At 54.9% G+C, this 18,277-nt stretch overlaps 1 protein-coding gene across 2 annotated transcripts; it reads right to left on the reverse strand.

Moving 5' to 3' along the window:
- Positions 1 to 4,007: 4,007 nt before the first annotated feature.
- ITM2C (integral membrane protein 2C) lies at positions 4,008 to 18,032 on the reverse strand. Of its 2 annotated transcripts, XM_030915960.1 has the most exons (6): positions 17,718 to 18,032; positions 9,353 to 9,493; positions 7,097 to 7,285; positions 6,277 to 6,387; positions 5,696 to 5,846; positions 4,008 to 5,244 (listed from the first exon to the last, which is right to left on the reverse strand). In XM_030915960.1, the coding sequence occupies exons 1-6, from the start codon at positions 17,835 to 17,837 to the stop codon at positions 5,153 to 5,155; spliced, it is 804 nt and encodes a 267-aa protein (XP_030771820.1). In that variant the 5' UTR covers positions 17,838 to 18,032; the 3' UTR covers positions 4,008 to 5,152. The 2 variants fall into 2 exon arrangements, with proteins under 2 accessions (XP_030771820.1, XP_030771821.1); XM_030915961.1 differs by lacking the exon at positions 9,353 to 9,493 and having other exon boundaries at positions 17,718 to 17,939.
- Between the last annotated feature and the right edge of the window lie 245 nt (positions 18,033 to 18,277).

Consider the following 18,277-nt stretch of genomic DNA (forward strand, 5'->3'; position numbering starts at 1 on the left):
ACCACAAAGAAAGTGAGAAAGCTATGTACATGTGTTGCTGCTTGGGAAAAAACAAAAAAACAAAACAAAACAAAAAGTGAGAAAGCAAGCCACGAACTTGGGTAAGATACCACCCATCAATGAAAATATGTAAAATATAAAATGTATAAATATATAAATAACTCCTACAAATTAGTAAGAAAACAAAGCAACCAATAGAAAAATAGGCCAAAGAAAGCAAATGGGCATTGCATAGCAAAGGAAATTTGAGGGTTCAATAAACATGTGAAACTGGCCCACTTTTCTAGTAATCAAGGAGACAAAACTAAAACCATAATGAAATACCATTTTATTTCCGATCCATTGGCAAAAAACGTATTGCTAACATTAAGTGTTGACAAGGATGTGGAATGAGCAGAATGTCTATGCAGTGCTGCTGGGAGTGTAAATTGGTTCAACTTCTTACAAAAAACAATCTGCTAGAATTTTGTGAGTTGCATATTTGCATACTGTGTGACCCGGTGCTCAGGTGCCCCAGGAAGAAATGTTCATGAAAGTACTGTGATTGTAAAAAAAAAAAAAAAATCAGAAAAAAATCCCAAGAGCCATGGTTAGTCATTGTTTCATAGGTAATTAAGCTGTATATTCACATAATGAACAAATATACAGCAGTAAAAGTGAATTAAATATTACTATAGGCTTCAACACGGACAAGTCTGACAAGGTCTGGAGGGTGGGGAAGCAAGTCAGAGAATAGTATTTGTATTTTGTTACCACTTTCATAGGGTTCAGATGCAAGCAAAACTTCCTTGGGGGTTCTTTGATATGTGGTACAATTAGAAAGCAGAACAGAGAAACCCAAGATAGGAATTACCTGGACTGGCTAATTAGTAGAGCTTAAGATTGGCTAATTTATGGAGAATTGACATATTTTCAAGATTGTCTTTGGTTCTAAGAATAAGTGTGTCTTTGCACTAATTCAGGCATTTAATGACCCCATGAAATACAGAGGGGAGAGGGATGGAAGGGGGTGCTGGGATGATGCCTGAGTTTCCAACAGCTCCTGGCATCCCTGAGCATGTAAGCCTCTCCCCATCTACAGCGGGTCTTTCCCTCCCCTTGAATCTGAACTGGTTTTGTGACTTGCTTTGACCAACAGAACGCAATGAACTAGCATTCTGGGATTTGTGGTGCCAGGTCTTAAAGGACGGTCAGCCTCTGCTCCCCCTCTTTCGGAGCTCAATTGACAAGCTGTAAGGAGGGCTAGGCTAGACCATTAATGATTAGAGGCCACGTGGAGAGAGGCCCTCGGAGGGTGACAGGCCGTCTTGGTTGCTCGGGCCACAGCTGAGCGTCCAGATGAACATAAAGCAGCAGGCACGGTTATCCCATGGCGACCCTCCGTCATCCAGCTAAACTCAGGCAACTCACAGACTTGGGAAAACTAAGAAACCAGTGTGTCAGGCCACTAAGTTTTGGGGTGGTTTGTTATGCAACAGGAAGAGGAGAAGAGCATGCAGAGACTCTCAGTGGTATTTGGTAGTCTTTTGTTTCATAAGTTGGCTGGTGGGTTTCCAGAGACACATTGATTAATACATTTTGTAACTTACACACTGACTTACATGTAGTGTTTTGTATATAATAAATACAAATGAAAAAAACACTGTGCCGGGCATAGTGGCTCACACCTGTAATCCCAGCACTTTGGGAGGCCAGGGTGAGAGAATTACCTGAGGTTGGGAGTTCAAGACCAGCCTGATCAACATGGAGAAACACTGTCTCTATTAAAAATGCAAAAATTAGCTGGGCATGGTGGCGCATGTCTGCAGTCCCAGCTGCTCAGGAGGCTGAGGTGGGAGAATCACTTGAACCTGGGAGGCAGAGGTTGCAGTGGGCCAAGATTGTGCCATTGCACTCCAGCCTGGGTGACAAGAGCGAAACTCCATCTCCAAATTAAAAAAAAAAATGCTTCACAAACATCCAACCTAACTTGACCTGTAAAAACGTATCTCTTGGGCAGGCGCGTGGTGGCTCACGCCTATAATCCCAGCACTTTGGGAGGCTGAGGCAGCTGGATCACCTGAGGTCAGGAGTTTGAGAATGGCCTGCGCAACATGGCAAAACTCCGTCTCTACTGAAAATACAAAAATTAGCTGGCGTGGTGGCATGTGCCTGTAGTCCCAGCTACTTGGGAGGCTGAGGCACAAGAGTCACTTGAACCCAGGGGGTGGAGTATGCAGTGAGCTGAGATGGCGCCACTGCACTCCAGCCTGGGTGACAAAGCGAGACTCCATCTCAAAAAAAAAAAAAAAAAAAAAAAAAGTATCTCCCTAGTTTTGATTTGCAGAACTGTTTATATTATTTGTTCATTTATCTATTGGGTTGTTCATTTTTCATAACGGTTTGTAAGAACTTTGCATATTTAAAAAAATAGCCCTTCTATGCCCTGTGTTTGGAAAGACATTTCCCTGTTTACTGCTTATAAACCTCTTGGCTTTGTGGTATACTCTGCTGTATATAAATTCTAACTTTTCATAGACCAATTTTTACCTGGTAGATATCATGCTTAGAAAGGCTGTTCCTCCTCCAAGATTATCTTTTAAATAATCTCTTCAAGTACTTTCATAATTTCATTTCATAATTAAAATCTCTCATCCATCCAGCATTAATCTTGTTCTAGGGAAGTAGAATCCAGATTTTTTGTCAAAATGGCTATCCTGCTATTCCATTAAAAATAACCCACATGGGCCAGGCACGATGGCTCACACCTGTAATCCCAGCAGTCTGGGAGGCTGAGGTGGGCAGATCATCTGAGGTCAGGAGTTTGAGACCAGCCTGGCCAACATGGGGAAACTTCGTCTCTATCAAAAATATAAAAATTAGCCAGGTGTGGTGGTGCATGCCTGTAATCCCAGCTGCTTAGGAGGCTGAGGCAGGAGAATTGCTTGAATCTGGGAGGGGGAGGTTGCAGTGAGCCGAGATCGCCTCACTGTACTCCAGCCTGGGTGACAGGAGCAAGACTCCATCTCAAAATAACAACAACAACAACAGCAAAGCCACATCTTCCGCTAACTGGAAATGCTGCCACAATCGTATATGAAATTTTCGTGTAATTTAAGTCAATGTCTGGTCCCTCTATTGGGTTGCAATGGGCTCTGTCTTTGCTACACCAAACTCCTTAATTATTGTGGTGTGTAACACTTTATATCTGGAGGGCTGTTCTTTACCCTTTATAGGATCTACCTGACGATTCTGTTTACTTTCCTCAAAAGAGTTTATTGTGTCAAGTTAACAAATAAATCCAGTTGGCATTTTAATTGTGATTGCATTGCATTTCAATCAGCAAATATAAAAAAACCCTGATGTCTTTGCATGATTGCCTTTGGATCTGGGAACAAGGTGTGTCTGCACTAATTTGAGTATTTTATGGCCCTCACTGGATACTGAGGCTTAACAGCACCAAGCGGGTGGGTACCCATACTGGTCCCCAGGGCAGAGTACAGTTCCCACCTCTGGGGTCCACTTAGCCATGGCTCTGGCCAGCTCTCCTGCTGCTTCCAGAATTTTCTGGAGAATGTGACCCTGTGATTATCACACCAAATCTCACTTCAGATCCCCCAGGAATGGTTACAAATTGTCCAGACGTGGTGGAAAATAGGACACCGCCCTTGTGCTTAAGGACATGCAATAATGATGTCATCTGCCAGGTAGAACATTACAGGGTGGTTTACAGGCACATAAAGCAGCATGACCTTGGGCGAGTCGGTAAGCTCTCCCAGCCCTGTTCCCCTCCTCACCCAGAAAGTGTGAACTCTACCTGGCTCAGAGAGTGGTCACAGGGATTCAGGGTGCTACGAAGGGGATATCCCACACTCCTTGGCTGAGTCCAGGATGTCCAGCTCTTTAGGGGCCAGATGTCAAGGTCTGCAGGCTTCTCCCTGCCTGCTGCCCCCGAGGTCCAACTCCTCGACTTTGCCCGGAGCACCCCTCCTATACCCATCTCCCCTCCAGCCACACTCAAGTCAAGGTCAGAAGTAAAAGATTTTTATTGTTCTAAAGCACTTCTGAAAAGAGATCTAATTGAGAAAATATACAAAGCATTTAAGAGTTTCATCCCCAGAGACTGACTGAAGGTATTACAGCCCTCCTCTCCAAGGCTCAGGGCTGAGAACGGTTAGCATATCGAATTATCAGTAAAAACATGCAAAAGTGAGAAGGAAAGGGAAAAAGGTGCATTCCCCTAAGCTGAGGGGGATGGAATTTCAGAACAGAGGAGGCAGGGTGGACAAGTACCAGGTGGCTCTCCCTTTCCCTCCATGTTATCTTTCAAAACAGTTCCAAGCTTGGAGAAAGCAATGAGCTCCACCTACTCAGCAGAACCCACGGCTCGTTGCCCGTGGACATGACTGAGCAGTGACCTTGCCTGCCCCGTTCCTCAGCAGCCCATCCCACTGCCTTGGCTGCAGGGACCCTGCTTGTGCTCCTGGGGGGCAGGACTGGGGGTCCTAGCTCCTTGCTTCTTTGGTTCCACTCAGAGAACAATTGTGCTTGACGGACTCATCCCCACTCCCCAAACTCCAGGCTCCTGCTGGTGGGCTGAAGGCACTGACAGGAGTCCCCAGTACACCCTCAGGGAGTCACCTTCCCTTGTGCTCTGGTGGGTCCATCCCTGGGCACATGGTCCCATCCTCAGCTCAAGCCCCAGGTCTAGGAATAGGGACAGTGAAGAAAGTGTACCCTCCAAGGAAAAAGCTTTTGGGGACCTTTCTAATTGTGCAGATATTTCTGAAGCCCATGCCGCACCCCCCAGCCCTATCCCCTTGCCCAGGGCCTCACACGCCCAGCTCCCCCAACTGGTCCTTCCCCTTGGGCTGTCAGTGCAACTGTGGGCCCAGGCTTTGGCAGGCCCAGCTTCAAGACAGTGGGACACAGAAACATTTTGTGGCATCCCCTCTCCCTCCGCCACACCCAGGAGGTCAGCAGAGATGGGGGCCCCCCAGAGAGATCACGGCTCTGGTACAGGGAGGCAGGCAGGGTTGTAGAGGAATGGAGAGACATGTCACCTCTATAGAAACGCGTCCAAAGTACAAGCTAAGCAGGGGGAAGGAGGAGGGCCAGAGAGCGGCCAGAAATAAGAAAGGAGGAAGGCGGCAGGGGGTTCTGGGTGGGGGCCTCACACCACCCCACAGATGAGCGTCTCCACCACGAAGGCGTTCTCGAAGTGGCGGATGGCGTTGCAGTTCTTGGCCCCACGCTTGTTGATCCCTGGGAGGAAACAGAAAGCCCCAGTGAGGCCTACATCCTGGCTGAGTCAGAGAGACCACCAGCCTCAGCCTGAGCCACAGGAGGGCCAGGAAGTGACACCAGGCCCAGATTTACCCAGAGAGCACAGTGACAAATGGGGAGAGCTCGAGAGCTGGAGTCAGCCTGCCCACGTCTGCCACCTCCCTGCTGTGTGACCTCCGGGGTGTTAACCTCTCTGGACCTGTTTCCTCATCTTTAAAATGGGCAGCAAAAATAATAACGAGGATGAGAATGACTTGTACTCTTAAGAGGTCATACAGGGCACACAGCATTGCCCGGCGCACGAAGTTCTCTGCTAACGCTAGCTATTATTGCTGCTGCTATCTCAGCTGTCTGACAGCTGGGCTAGGCACTGTCTGAAGATAACTATGGTCTGGGGCGCAGAACAGGGGCTACAGTGGGTGCCACTCACGCCTCCGCGTCGCCCGGCGCCGGAGCCGGTAGGTGTCTTTCCCACTGCACAGGTGGTAGATGAAGGACCCCAGGGCCTCCTTGTCACTGACGTGCTCTGTGACCACCATCTCCTCCTGGATGATGTACGTCTGCGGGAGGTAGGTCCCCCTCTGCAAAACGAGGTGGCCACCGCAGTGAGCCAGCCCCGCAGGCTTTCCTCCAATCCCTCACCCAAAATGCCAGCCCACCTTCCTCCTCCAGAGGCCCCTGGGCTGGCCCTTCTGATGTCCCCAGGGACTTCCCGCCTGTGCCTGGTGCCTGCACCTGTGCTGCCAGGAGCTATGGCGCATGCACGAGTCTGTACCCAGGGTACAACCTTGAACACTAAGGAAGCCGGTCTCAGGGCATTGACTCTGGAGATGTGGAAGCAGGGGGATAGCAGAGGCGAGACCAATCTGGGTACAGGGCCCAGGTGACAGCAACGTCTCTTGCTTCCCCAACCCGACACAGGAACTTCCTGTACCTCAGACCTAGCCTGCATGAGACAGGGGGCAAGGGAGGGACAGGACGCTGCAGACAACCCCCCAACCCCCTGCACACCTTCACATTCATGAGGAGCTCCCAGAAGTTGCGAGGGGGCAGCACGATGGTGGTGTTGAGTTCGATGACGTAGCACTTGTCCAGGGAGATGTCATGGTACGCGGTCAGACCCTGGGAGGAGAAGGGGCCGGGTCAGTCTCTGCAGGAGGTGACAGCTGACCTGGGCAGGGCTGCAAGAAGCTTTGGCCAGCAGGGGCAGGAATCCCACCATGCCTTCCTGGGGACCTGGGCCTTCAGCAGCAGGCCACCCCAGACTCCTGAACACCTGGGTGCGCACTCCCTTTTCCTGCTCTTCTCTTAGCCTGTTGTAGAAGATGCCACAAACGCCTCTGTTGTTATAAAGCTTCTTCTCATGTTTACAGAGCTGAGGTTTGGGAAACATGGTAACATCCCAGCTGTGCATTTATGAAACCTGTGAGGGCCAGCCATTCCTGGGACAGCCTGGACCTCAGCGAGAGATGCCCCGTTCCAGGCCCCATGGGGGTTACATGAATATGCATAAGACCCACTCTGCAGAGACCCCCTGAGCTGTACACGCAGTGCACTCGATGGTGTACATACTACCCCTCGATACAATACACTGGCCCTGCCATGACAGCCAGCGTGCAGCTGGCAGGAGGCCAAGGAGCAAATCAGCCTCAGCTAGTTCACACTCAGGGAGAACCATTGTTGCCAGCAAGAGAAATGCAGCGTCTTGAAGACCCTGGTAAGCCTAACCATAGACACCTGCTGTCCTCTGAGGAGTCTCCTTTCACTCCCGCTCCCCTTGCCCTGGGTCCCCGGGACACCTGCCCACCCCCCAGGCCCTGGCCAGCCTCACCCGCTGGAAGTCATGGATGATGTCTGCAGGATCGCCGCCACCAAATTGGGGCACAGGCACATTGATGCGCTCGTAGTTCTCGTCGAGGTAGATTTTCACGTCCTCTTCCAGCTCCATCTGAGTCCGGACCTGGGAGGACAGGGAGTCCTCATACAGCACACCACAGCGGAAGAAGTTATCTCGGGCCAGCTGAGCAAGGCGGAGACAGAGACAGACAGACAGTCAGAGAGGCTGGTCATACAGTGCACTCTGCAAGGCCCCCTCTGCCTACCTGTCCACTGCATGCCCCAAAAGCCTGGGGAAGCAAGAAGAGCAGGGACTGTGAGACCCATTTCGCAGATGGAGACACTGAGACGGTGGGGCATCAGGTCAGGGTCTGAGGCTGCCAGTGAGGAGATGAGCTGAGTCTTGGGCAAGGCGCTTCCCAGCTTCACAAATGGGAGGGAGGTGAGCTGGGTCTGCAGGGTCCTAGGTAGCAGACCTCTGTGGGCCTCAGTTTCCCCATCTGTAAAGCATGATGATCCCTAAGGTCCCTTCTGGCCTCCAATTCCCTGAGTCTGTGACTGGGAAATGGAGTGGACCAGCAGGAGTAGGGCCTGGCCACCTCCGTGCCCGCCACAGAGGTGCAGACACCAGAGAAAGAGCCTGGGGTTGGCAGGGGGTCCACAGGGACGAACCTAAGACTTGGGCACCTAGGCCTGTGCACGTCTGCTTTTCCTGTCACCTGCTGTCCTGGCCTGCAGACCTGGAGGGGCCTAACATGGCAGGTGGGGAGGTGGAGCTGGAGGCAACACTGTTAAGAGTCTCGTGCCCCCACCACGGTTATCTCTACGTCCAGCCTCGGACAAGTGCCATCACCCTTCCTGGACATCCCTGACCCCTGTCTTGGAGAAACCTTGACAGACACTGTGTCTGGCGGGCCAGTCCAGTCGCTCCATCAGTAAGGGAGGCCAGGCAGCCTGGCGCGATCCCATCAACTGAATGGCTGGGCGGGCCAGTCTGCCCACTCTTACTTCTGGAGGGGGCTCCTGGAGGGGCCTGTAGATGCATGCTCGGGACTGCCTGGCCTGGGATGGGCAGGATTCCACCATCTCTGTTTGATTCAGTGCAAGTTCTCCAGGGAGGATGAGTCATTGCAGCATGGGGGCTCCTGCAGGCTGTGCAGGGATGAGAGCCCAGGGAAGGTGAGGCTCTGGGTTGCATCCCACTGTGGCTGGACACCCCCAATACTGTCCCAGGGCACAGACCCAGGGGCTGATGGGAGGTGTCCACACACCGAATTGGGGTGCAGGGAGAAGGGTGTGAATTGAGGGTGGGACACAGGAGACCAGGAAATGCTGGACCAGGTCCTAGGGTAGGGCCACAACAGGAAGAGGCCTGGGGGAGGGTCCCGCACAGGACCCTGGAACAAGGGGGATGCAGGTCATGGAAGGGGTGGGGCGGGGCAGGGGGATGCTGCACAAAAAGGGCAGTTGACAGCTGTGTGTGAGCTGAGCTTTCAAGGGGAAAGCCCTAGGAATGCAAACTCTTAAGCAATTTCCATCGTGGAAAAACTGGGGGACAACAAAGGTAAATGCTTAGGAGTGGGAGGTCACTTGGGTCATAAAAGACTGGCAAGTCCCAACCTTTGTGCCACCCTGAGGTTCCCTGTGAGTTGTATGTAGGTTTATCCTTTCAATTTACCTACCTTCATTTCCAACCACACAGCGACACTCCCTCCCTCCCAGGTCTGGGTTGGCCTAGCTTTGTGCCCAGGTCCCCTGGGGAGGGGGGTGGTAGGTGCCAGCAAGGACACCCTCCTGCTTCTGGAAGGAGGTGGTGGAGACTGCCTGTGCCCACCTCTCCCTCTCTTGTTTGGTAACCCCAATGTCCATGCACAGGCAGAATTAGGTCAGCCTTAAAGCGTGACCCGCAGGTGCAGAGTCTGAGCTCTGGAGGGGGACTGCAGTTCCAGTATCTGCTGGACCTGAGTTTCTGGTGAGAATTCCCCAGGGTGGCCCTGTGGGGCGGGCCCAGTGCTGTCACCTGCATTCATGCTTGGCTCCCCAGGACAAGGGGCTAAAAGTGGGACTGGCCTGCATCCAAGGATGACCCAAGGAGGAAGGCGCACCCCAGTCTTGTGGGCTGGCCGGGCACTCACTCCCACCTGAGGGCATGTCCGGGCCTTCCTGCTGCCCCCTTGCAGGCACTTCCCTTCCCTCCACACCTCTGTAGATGTGACCCTTTCTCAAGGCCCCTCCCGGCTCGGCCCCTCACCTGTGCAAGGAAGAAGTATCTGTAGATGTAGACGGAGGCGAACACCAGGCCCATGAGCAGCACGACCATGCCCATGGACAGGTAGCACACACCGCCCACTGAACCCCCCCTCTTGGATCGATGTTGTGGGGGCTGCTCCTCCTGTGGACAGCAAAGCTGGGTCAGTGGGGGCCAGGGCCCCTCCCCTGGAAATCCCCCCTTCCCTAAGTCAGGCTTCACCCGCTGGCTGGGCCCAGAGGGAGTCCTGGGGGAAAGGGATGACACCTGGAAGGGAAGGGAAGGCCCACCAGGGTCGCCTGGACTCATCCTGGCTAAAGTGAAACTGAGACAAACCTCGAAAGAGAAACCAAGACACACTCAAAACAGAAACCGAGACACACCTGGAAGTCACTGAAAGGGATGCGCCAGGTTCAGCAGGTACATTTTGAGTTATCTGAGCTCTTATGCCTCTTGTTTACACCAGCCGTGACCATGCTACATTATTTCAAACGGAAGATGGGGGACGCACCGACCTGGCCTCAGTGACTTCAGGGACTTAGAAATGTCTATAGGAATCGAGACACACCAGGCAGGCTGGGAGTCGCTGCTCTGGGTGATGGGGAACCTGGGGAAGGCTTTTGAGCTGGGGAGTGACAAGATTCACTCTAAAACCAAGGGGCAGAGGAAAGACTAAACTGAAGGCAACGGGAGGTGGGCAGGCTGCATAAAGGCTGCTTAACTCCACCAAGGAGGCCATGACTGATGGGGGCAGGGGCTCCAGGAGCCCCATGGGGTCTGGGCATGGGTGCTTGTCCCCAGCCAGGGAGCTCTAGGCCTATGATCCACACTGGCCCCCACAGGCACCGACCAGCACAGTCAAGCAGGCTGTTACAAGTGGTGTAACAGCTACAGGATGAAACCCGGAAGCTTCCATACACCAGGGAGCTCCTGCCAGAAGAGAAATGTCCGGAAGGCCAGGCTAGAAGGCTTCTGGAAAAATGTGCTCTGGGAGCCAGAACTGGGCTCAAGATCATAGCTGCAGGGCTGCCAAGAAGCCAACCTAACCCATCTCCAGGCCACATGTGTGTGGGGTGGTGGACGTAGGTGTGTGAGTATAAAATTCAATAAAACTGCTTTACGCAGAGCACTGACCAAGGGCCAGCCAGGTGAGCTTGGTCAATTTTCTGTCTGTTCTCCTCCCTACCTCCCATGCCTTCCCCCGGTCCCTTGCTCACCCTTGGAGATACTGCAAAAGCCCCAGGGCCAGTCTCTGCCTCCAAAGTTCATCATTTAATCCCTCCTCCATGGTGTCCAGATACGGCCAAGAGCGAGGTTAGAGGTCAGTTCCTGCAGACTGCCGCAGTATAGGGGAGGGGAGGGGATCCAGCCCCAGAGCCTCAACCTTCTCATTTTGGCTCTGCCACTACCTGCCTGCTTAGCACTTTCTGGGCCTCAGCTTCCCCATCTGCAAAACGAGCAGGTCAGACCAAGTGACCTCTCAGGCCCTTTCCGGCCAGACGTTCTGGGATGGGAATAGATATATTTTCTCCCTTCCCCCGGAAGGGGTGGTTCAGGCCTAAGTGACTCAGGACAGGCCCCATCTCTCAGCACAGCACAGGGGTCCTGCCCTGGGGGCTCCTGCTGTGCTCCTCAGGTTTCACCTCCCACCCTTTTACAGCACAGGGGAGTGTGGGACCTGGGCCCTGGGGAGATGAGGGTCTGACCTGCCCTGCTTAGGAAAAGGACAGAAAACGTCTGGAGGACCCTCCCTTCACTGGGGACATGTATGAGCAGGTCAGCTGGCCCCCAGCATCCTCACCATGGGGTGCCCCTGCCTGTCCTGCACCCTGACCCTCAAGTCGGCCCACAAGGGAGCCTGCCTGGAGGGTGTGGGAGGTCAAACCACTGCCCTCACTGCCTGGCCCATGAGGAGGCCTGGGGCCTCTCCCCACCTTGCCCCGCTTTAGGGGACCCGTGATCATATGGACCACCCACCCACTGTCACGTCCTCAGCAGTCAGGGTCACTAACCAAGGTCACCAGCAAGTGGCAGGCATGGCCACAGTACACAGGGCCCTCAGGGACAGCTGCTGGCCAGAGGGGGTGGGGACTAAATGGCTCTGATTTTCCAATGGACTCCTGGGAGCTGCAAGAGACGGGGGTGCCACATTCTGCTGGCATCTCCCAGGGATCAAGCCACAAAGGAGCTCTTGCAAACCAGGCACCAGGGATGCCCTCCTGCCCTTCTGGCGCTCCTGAGCAGGTCTTAAGGAAAGGTGGCTGACCCTGACACAGGCCAGGCTGCCTATAGCAGCTGTGAATCCTGCCCTTAGGACACAACATACACCAGGCTCAGATTGTATTTAGGGGTCAAGTGGGGCTACAGACCCAGCGGGGTGCTGTAACCTCCCCCTCTTCAGGTCTCCCATGCAAAATGTGAGCAGACTCTGCGTGACAGGGGTTTTGCTGGGATTAAACCAGACAAAGAACCTAAAAGCCCTTTGTAAAGGATAAAGTACTAGATAAAAATAGCAGATCTTTATCAGCCGAGCCTTTCCTTTTTAGGGCTGCCTCTGTGGACAGCTGTTGAGGCTGCACTGTGGCCAGACTTTTGCTTCTGCATTCTGGAAAACCAAAGAAGCTAGCTTGTGAGATTGCTAACAACCGGAAAGATAGAAAAGGAAAAAAAAAAAAAAAGTCAAAGTGCTACATGTGAGAGCCTGAGGGCCTGTTCCACAAATCAAATTCACCGACAAGGAGAGGCCTGCTAGCTTTATAGCAAAGGGCAGCCTCGCCTTTCCACCTGCCTTTCCACCTTTCCGCCTTTCTGCTGGGCTGCAGAACTGGGTCCTGTGTCTCCCTGTCCTGGGGGAGGGGCTGGGCTCAGAGGCCCCAGAGAGGGAGGCTGGAGAAGGCAGAGCAGGGAGAAGGTGAGGCTTCCATGGCGCCAGCTGAAGAGCAGCAGTGGCAGGTGTGGCTGAGAAGGGCAGGGGCTCCTGCCAAGACCCCTCACTGTGAAGGCTGGGGATCCCCCACCTTACCTAGACTGGCGGTGGGTACTCTTCTTTCACGGCCCTGCTGATACCCCCAGCACACACCAGAGCTCAGCCACCCTGCCACACTCCCAGCTTCCCTCCAACCTGCAGAGCCAAGCCCTCAGAGGCACCATCGTGAGCAGAAGTGCAGAAGGGAGCATTCCAGGCTACCAGGAAGTAGACAGAAAGCACAGATGTCCCTGCTTGGAGGCAAAGGCATTTCCTCCATAAAGCCTCACACAGAGGGAGAACCCCTAAATCCCACCTCAGTGCTGCCTCTGCCTACTGTGCCCAATCAACACCGAGGCTCAAACTCCAAAGCCCTGGAACCCTCACTGTCCCTTTGGCCCTCAAAGCAGCCTGTGATCTCGGGGTATTTACACCTGTCTGGGGACAGTGGTGCATCAGGGAGCCTGGGCTCAACCCAGAGCCCTGGCCCCTCGGGATCCCTGGTGCCCAGGTCACTAGAAAGATGGCCGAATGGCCCGCCTTCCTGAGACCCTAGGTGCTCCACCTATCATGCTGTAGACTCAGAAACATGTTGCTCCCCACAGGAAGCAGTTACACCGAGGCATCTGGGGACGGGGCTCCCATTTAGAAAGTAGAAAAATATTGCATATTGTTTCCAAGGCAACAGAGCTCTCCGAGTGAAGGGCGCATGAGCCAGAAGTCCAGGGACCCGAGAGAGGCCTGGGCCTCTCCCTGACAGTTTAAACTGAGACCCACGGGGGCACTCATTAAATGATTTACCAAAACCAGGGCCAAAATGGTCGGGGGAAACCAGTCAACTGTAGCATTAACTCGGTAGACCCCCAAGGCTGGAGGGGAGCGCTTCCCGGCCCCCAGCCTGTAGTAACAATGTGCAAATTAACTGCAACTATGATTGCAGATTGCAGCCTGCCTGGAGGGGTTCGGCGGCCAGACATGCGCTTCTGAGGCCCAGGCTGAGAACAGGGAAGATGGGGGTTGGGGGCGGTCTCATCTCACCACATCTCTCCTGGTCCTCAGCAGCTTTCTTTCCCAGGCTCCAGACCACAGAGGCCAGGGCACCCATCAAGTGTGTGTGTTTTGTATGATTCAAGACAGAGCCTAGCTGGGGGAGAGGAGAGTGGGCAAACACTGTCCACCTAAGCACACAGAGCCCAGTGGTCCAGAGGCACAGATGCCATCTGCCAACAGGGTCAGGGGTCCCCAATCACCCTCCTGTCCTCCATTCAAGACCACAGGCCCCACGGGCAGCATCTGTGCAGATGCGCTCTGGGCTTGGCTGGGCCAGGTGAATTCCCTCTTCTCTTCCATCCCTGATAGTCAAGGCACCTCCAGAGAACAAAAGCTCACTGCTGGAAGCGCCCTCATGGGGAGAGGGAACCTGGGAGAGAGTGGGGTAGGGGACAGAGGGGCTGGCCAGGTTATGCCTCTGTGTTTTCACCATAAACATTTTTTCTCCGCACTAAGAGAAACTCATCCTCACTGGCAATCTGCTAACGTCTTGAAACATGCAAGGACTGCTGAGAGAAGCGGGCAGAAATGAGGGAATGGAGAGAGAAGCAGCAGGAAAGCAGAAAAGCCACTGTGGGGCCTGCCGGGGTGCCAAATCCCAGGAATGGATGACAGCCCTGAAAGTCCCCACGCTGCCACAGGGAAGGACCTGATGGAGCAGGGCCACCGCTTCACAAGGTCCTTTCGGGCCAGGCCCTCTTGGCCAGTGGGCATCAGGACACTGGCATAGGGCTCCAAGCTGGCCAGATTTGCCCTCCTGGCTGGCACGGGACCCTCCCCCAACCACTCCAGGAGACCCAGCTCCTTCTGTCAAGGGCTTGAAGCCAGGACACACAAGGAAAGTGAAATCTGATCCCCAGGTATGCAGGCTGGGGAGGGGGTGACACAGGACCATTAATCAAAGGCAAATGCCAAGGAGAAAATTACAGAGGAAAGAAGATGATTGTATTTAACTTGTTTTTCTCCCCTTGCAGCCCCCAGCTCATGAGCCTCTACATGCCCACATTTGTGCGTGCGTGTGTGTGTGTGTGTGTGTGTATGTGTGTGAATGCAGGCACAGGCAGGGTGTGGGGAGAAGGGGTGGGCTAAGAGGGGCACGGCCAGCCAGTGGGCCCCCAAAGGGGAAGAGGGATCCAGTTGGCGGTGTGAGGGGGTGCTTTGCTGCCCCACGGGGTGCTTCCGGTCCAGCCTACTTCCCAAGCTGGCAGTGTTCCAGCGGCCCACCAGCGCAGGCTCCTCATTATCTCAGAGTCAAAACACCACGTGGGGAGGCTGGGCAGCTGGAAGCCCAGCTGGCCCCCACCCCCATCCCTCCCTGGCCCACCGAGGCACTTCCTTCCAGCCTCAGGTCCACAGACAAAATCCTCCTTGTGTTGCAGTTTTTGCTCAGAAGCAAGGGCAGTGCCCACAGAGAGGGTGCTCCTGCCGCTTCGCCCTGCCCCCACCCACCCTCACTCCGGGCCTGGACACAGGTCAAGAACTGCCTCAACACACAATCATCTGTTCACCGAGTGCTCCTCCCAGGGATCACTTTTTAAATCTTGTTTTGGGCAGGGCGCGGGAGCCTGTAATTCCAACACTTTGGGGAGGCTGAGGTGGGAAGATCACCTGAGGTCAGGAGTTTGAGACCAGTCTGGCCAACATGGTGAAACCCCGTCTCTACTAAAATACAAAAATTAGTCAGGCATGGTGGCAGGTGCCTTTAATCCCAGCTACTTGGGAGGCTGAGGCAGAAGAATCGCTTAACCTGGAAGTGAAGGTTGCAATGAGCTAAGATCATGCCACTGAACCCCAGCCTAGGTGACAGAGTGAGACTCTGTCTCAAAATAATAATAATAATAAATAATAACAAAAAAATAGACAAAAATAAATAAATCTTGTTTTGGAGTCCAGTTCAGACACCAAGGAGGGTTCTGGGGTCACTGCCAGCCAGAAGAAACATTTTAATAATCTTTCCTGGGCATCCCCAACAGCATGGGACAAAATCTACACGCCCTGCCCTGAGAAAGCAGCTTCCTGGCTGCCATCGTTTTCAGCGCGCTGAGCTACAGCTGAGAAATCAGCCTCCTGCCTGCTTATTGCTGGGGGCAGGAGAGGAGGCCTGGCTCCTTGCCAGAAACTGGGTGAGGAGGAAATGTGCCCGTTGGCCAAGTGAGGCAACAGGAGGCCCCCAGAAGTGAACTGTTTCCAAGGCTCCAAATCTAGCAGGTGATGGGCAGAGCCAATATGCAACACCTCAAGTCCCTCTGCACCATGCCAGGGCCTCGGGAAGCTGTGAAAGTTTACTAACACGCAGTTCTGTCCTAAAGGTGCTAGGAATCTAATTCTTTCCCCAGATCGCATACTCCTAAGCTCCCCCTTGCCAATTAGAGAGGGAGGGGACCCTGTCCAACTAACAAAGTTTTGGGGAGGAGGTACTCAGCAGGCTCAAGGCCATTACAAACAGCACGCAGGAAGATGTTGATATTTCCATTTCATGCTGGGTGAGGGGGAAGAAAGGACGCACAATTTCAGAGCCTGATGAGAAGCCAGAAGCTAGGATATCAGTTATGCCCCGAGACGCAGGTCTCTGTCAGACTGCCCAACCCCATGCCATCAGCAGGCTGCGGCTGGAGAATGTGCCGCTCCTGCAAAATCTGGGGGACCTTCTGATGGAGTCGGAATGACATCCTCCCACTGTCTGACCTGGTCCTCCCTCCTCAAATATCTCCAGGAAGAGGTGGCTAGGAAAAGAGATGGGCAAGCGTGCTGCCTCCTGCTCCCATCCCTGCCCCTCCGCAGGCTGAGTGGAGGGCAGCTTCCTTTCCAAAGAAAACGAAGCTTGAAGAACCCCTTGCAAACTTTTAAAGCTGCAGAACCATCTTCTTCAAATATGGAGCCTCCCCTCCACCTAAGCTTCAAATGAAGGGGGGAGCTGCTCTGATGGGGTGCACAGCAACTCCCAACCTGGCCTAGGTGGTTGTTGAATCTTGTGGCTCTGGGCCACTGGTCGCTGCAGCCATCACCATAAAAGGGCCGGGGTTTCTCAGTCTCCTGGCATTCTTCACTCAGGGTCTCTGCCCAGGCTGACACCCACCTCTGACGGCCCTCTCCAGCGCCCCCTCCTCCAGGGTCCAGGTCATCCTCTGCAGGCCCCTTAATGCCCCAGGCAAGCCTGAATCTGAGCCACAAAACCTGGGGAAGGGGCTAGGCGTTCAGGAAGACTCTTCAGAAGCCTGCAGCAGGAAGGGGGTAAGCAGTGGACAAAGACTTTCTTAGTCCTGCCTCAGTGCGGGGTGGGGAGGCGGGCAGGACATGGGCTTGGTGCGCCACAAGACCGCTGGGGGCGGCGCCCACGTAGATACCTTTGCCGGGCACAATAAAACCTGGCTGGGCCAGCTCTCCCTCCCTCCCTGTCCCTGCCGGCCACGCGTTCTGCCCCCTGCGGGCCCTTCCCGGACACAAGGCACGCAGCTCAGACAGTTTTCCACGGCGGAAATGCCTTCTCTCCCCCAGGCCAGAGGGAAGGCGGAGGAAGCTGGGGTGGGGGTGGGGGTGAGGATGGGGGCGGGGGGGGGGGGGGTGCGCACAGAGCCCAGGGACCCAGGATTCGAGGGCAGTGGGGCAGTTGGGAGCCCTCCCCGTGGGGTCGGGGGACAGCCCAGCGAGAGGCTGTGAGTGGAGAAAAGTGAGGGGAGCAGGGAGGCCCAGACGGCAGGGCGTGGGGTGGGAAGGGGGCGCCCGGCCTCGGACCCCCGCCGTCTAGAAGCTCAGCCCCGTCGGTTCTGGCTGATTTCCATTTCATCACTTTCTGGTTTGTCAATTCCGGTGCAGGCCAAGCAGCACATCCTCTGTTCCCCGCAGCCCCCAATTTGGGAGGAAATCAACGGCCCCACCCACTTTGTTGGTACCAGACCCCCCTACCCCCAATTCCCCAGCCAATCAGGTCCCACCTCCCTACTTTGGAAAAACTACGTCTAACCCTCCTCCCATCCCCCACCTGGGGACTCAACTCGCGGCTTTCCCAGTAGATTGGAACCAGACGCGTACCCCCCACCAACATTCCTCGAACTTCGTCGGACCAGCCCCCTCCCCGTATCAGGCGGCGAGGGGCCCCCACTTTTGGAAGAGACCTCGAGCGCTTCTCCACCTGAAGACCAGAACCAGACTCCTCCTACTCTGGGGACTTCGGCTTTTGGCTGCCGCTTTAGTACGGGACTCAAGCCCCCTCCTCTGGGATAAGCAATCATTCGAGACTTCCCAACCCCGCTCCACCCCGGGCACTGGGGCCCTGATGCGCCTCGGGCAGTCCCCAGAGCCGACGGGGCGCGCCTGGGTCCCCCGCTCCCCCGCCTGAGCCCCAGACCCTCTCACCCTAGCCGGCGTCAGCAGGATCTCGGTGGCCGAGGCCGGCGCCGGGGCCGACGCCGACGCCTTGTCAGCCTTGTCGCCCTTGACGCCAGCCACGGCGGGCTGGAAGCTAATCTTCACCATGGCTGCGCCGGCCCGCGCGTCCGCCCCGCAGCCTCTGCCGGTGCAGCCTCGGTCTGTGCCTCCGCCGCTCCGAGCTCTGCAGGCACCGGAAGTTTGGATCCCGCTCGCGTCCCTCTCTCTAACCCCACCCCCAGCCCTCCCCGCCCCGTCCCGGCGGGAGGGCCCCGGCGCCCGCCGCGCCTGCGCCCCCTTCCCACCCGCGGGGCCCGCTGTGACCCCTGCCGGGCGCGCCGCTCCGCACCTGGGACGGGTCGGAGTTCCCTCTGCCGCTCGCTCGCACAGTCACTCACTCACTCACTCGCTCACTCATTCATTCAGCCGTCACGCTCGAATCCGTTCTCTGTAGCATAATCCCTTCGCGTTCCCCCTCCAAGGCCAGCATCCCCCGCAACGCAAGTCTTTGTTAACCCAGTGTTTGCCAGGCAAATGCAGCTTCCAGA

This window comes from Rhinopithecus roxellana, chromosome 14 (assembly GCF_007565055.1).
Source record: "Rhinopithecus roxellana isolate Shanxi Qingling chromosome 14, ASM756505v1, whole genome shotgun sequence".
In the NCBI taxonomy this organism is placed as follows: Eukaryota; Metazoa; Chordata; class Mammalia; order Primates; family Cercopithecidae; genus Rhinopithecus; species Rhinopithecus roxellana.

Excerpts from the sequence above, each read along its gene's own strand:
- ITM2C (XM_030915960.1), bottom strand. The coding sequence starts at position 17,837 with ATGGTGAAGATTAGCTTCCAGCCCGCCGTGGCTGGCGTCAAGGGCGAC. Across the intron at positions 6,388-7,096 it reads TCATCCATGACTTCCAGCGG|GGTCTGACCGCGTACCATGA; the intron begins GTGAGGCTGGCC and ends TTCTCCTCCCAG. Across the intron at positions 5,847-6,276 it reads AGCTCCTCATGAATGTGAAG|AGGGGGACCTACCTCCCGCA; the intron begins GTGTGCAGGGGG and ends CTCGTTTTGCAG.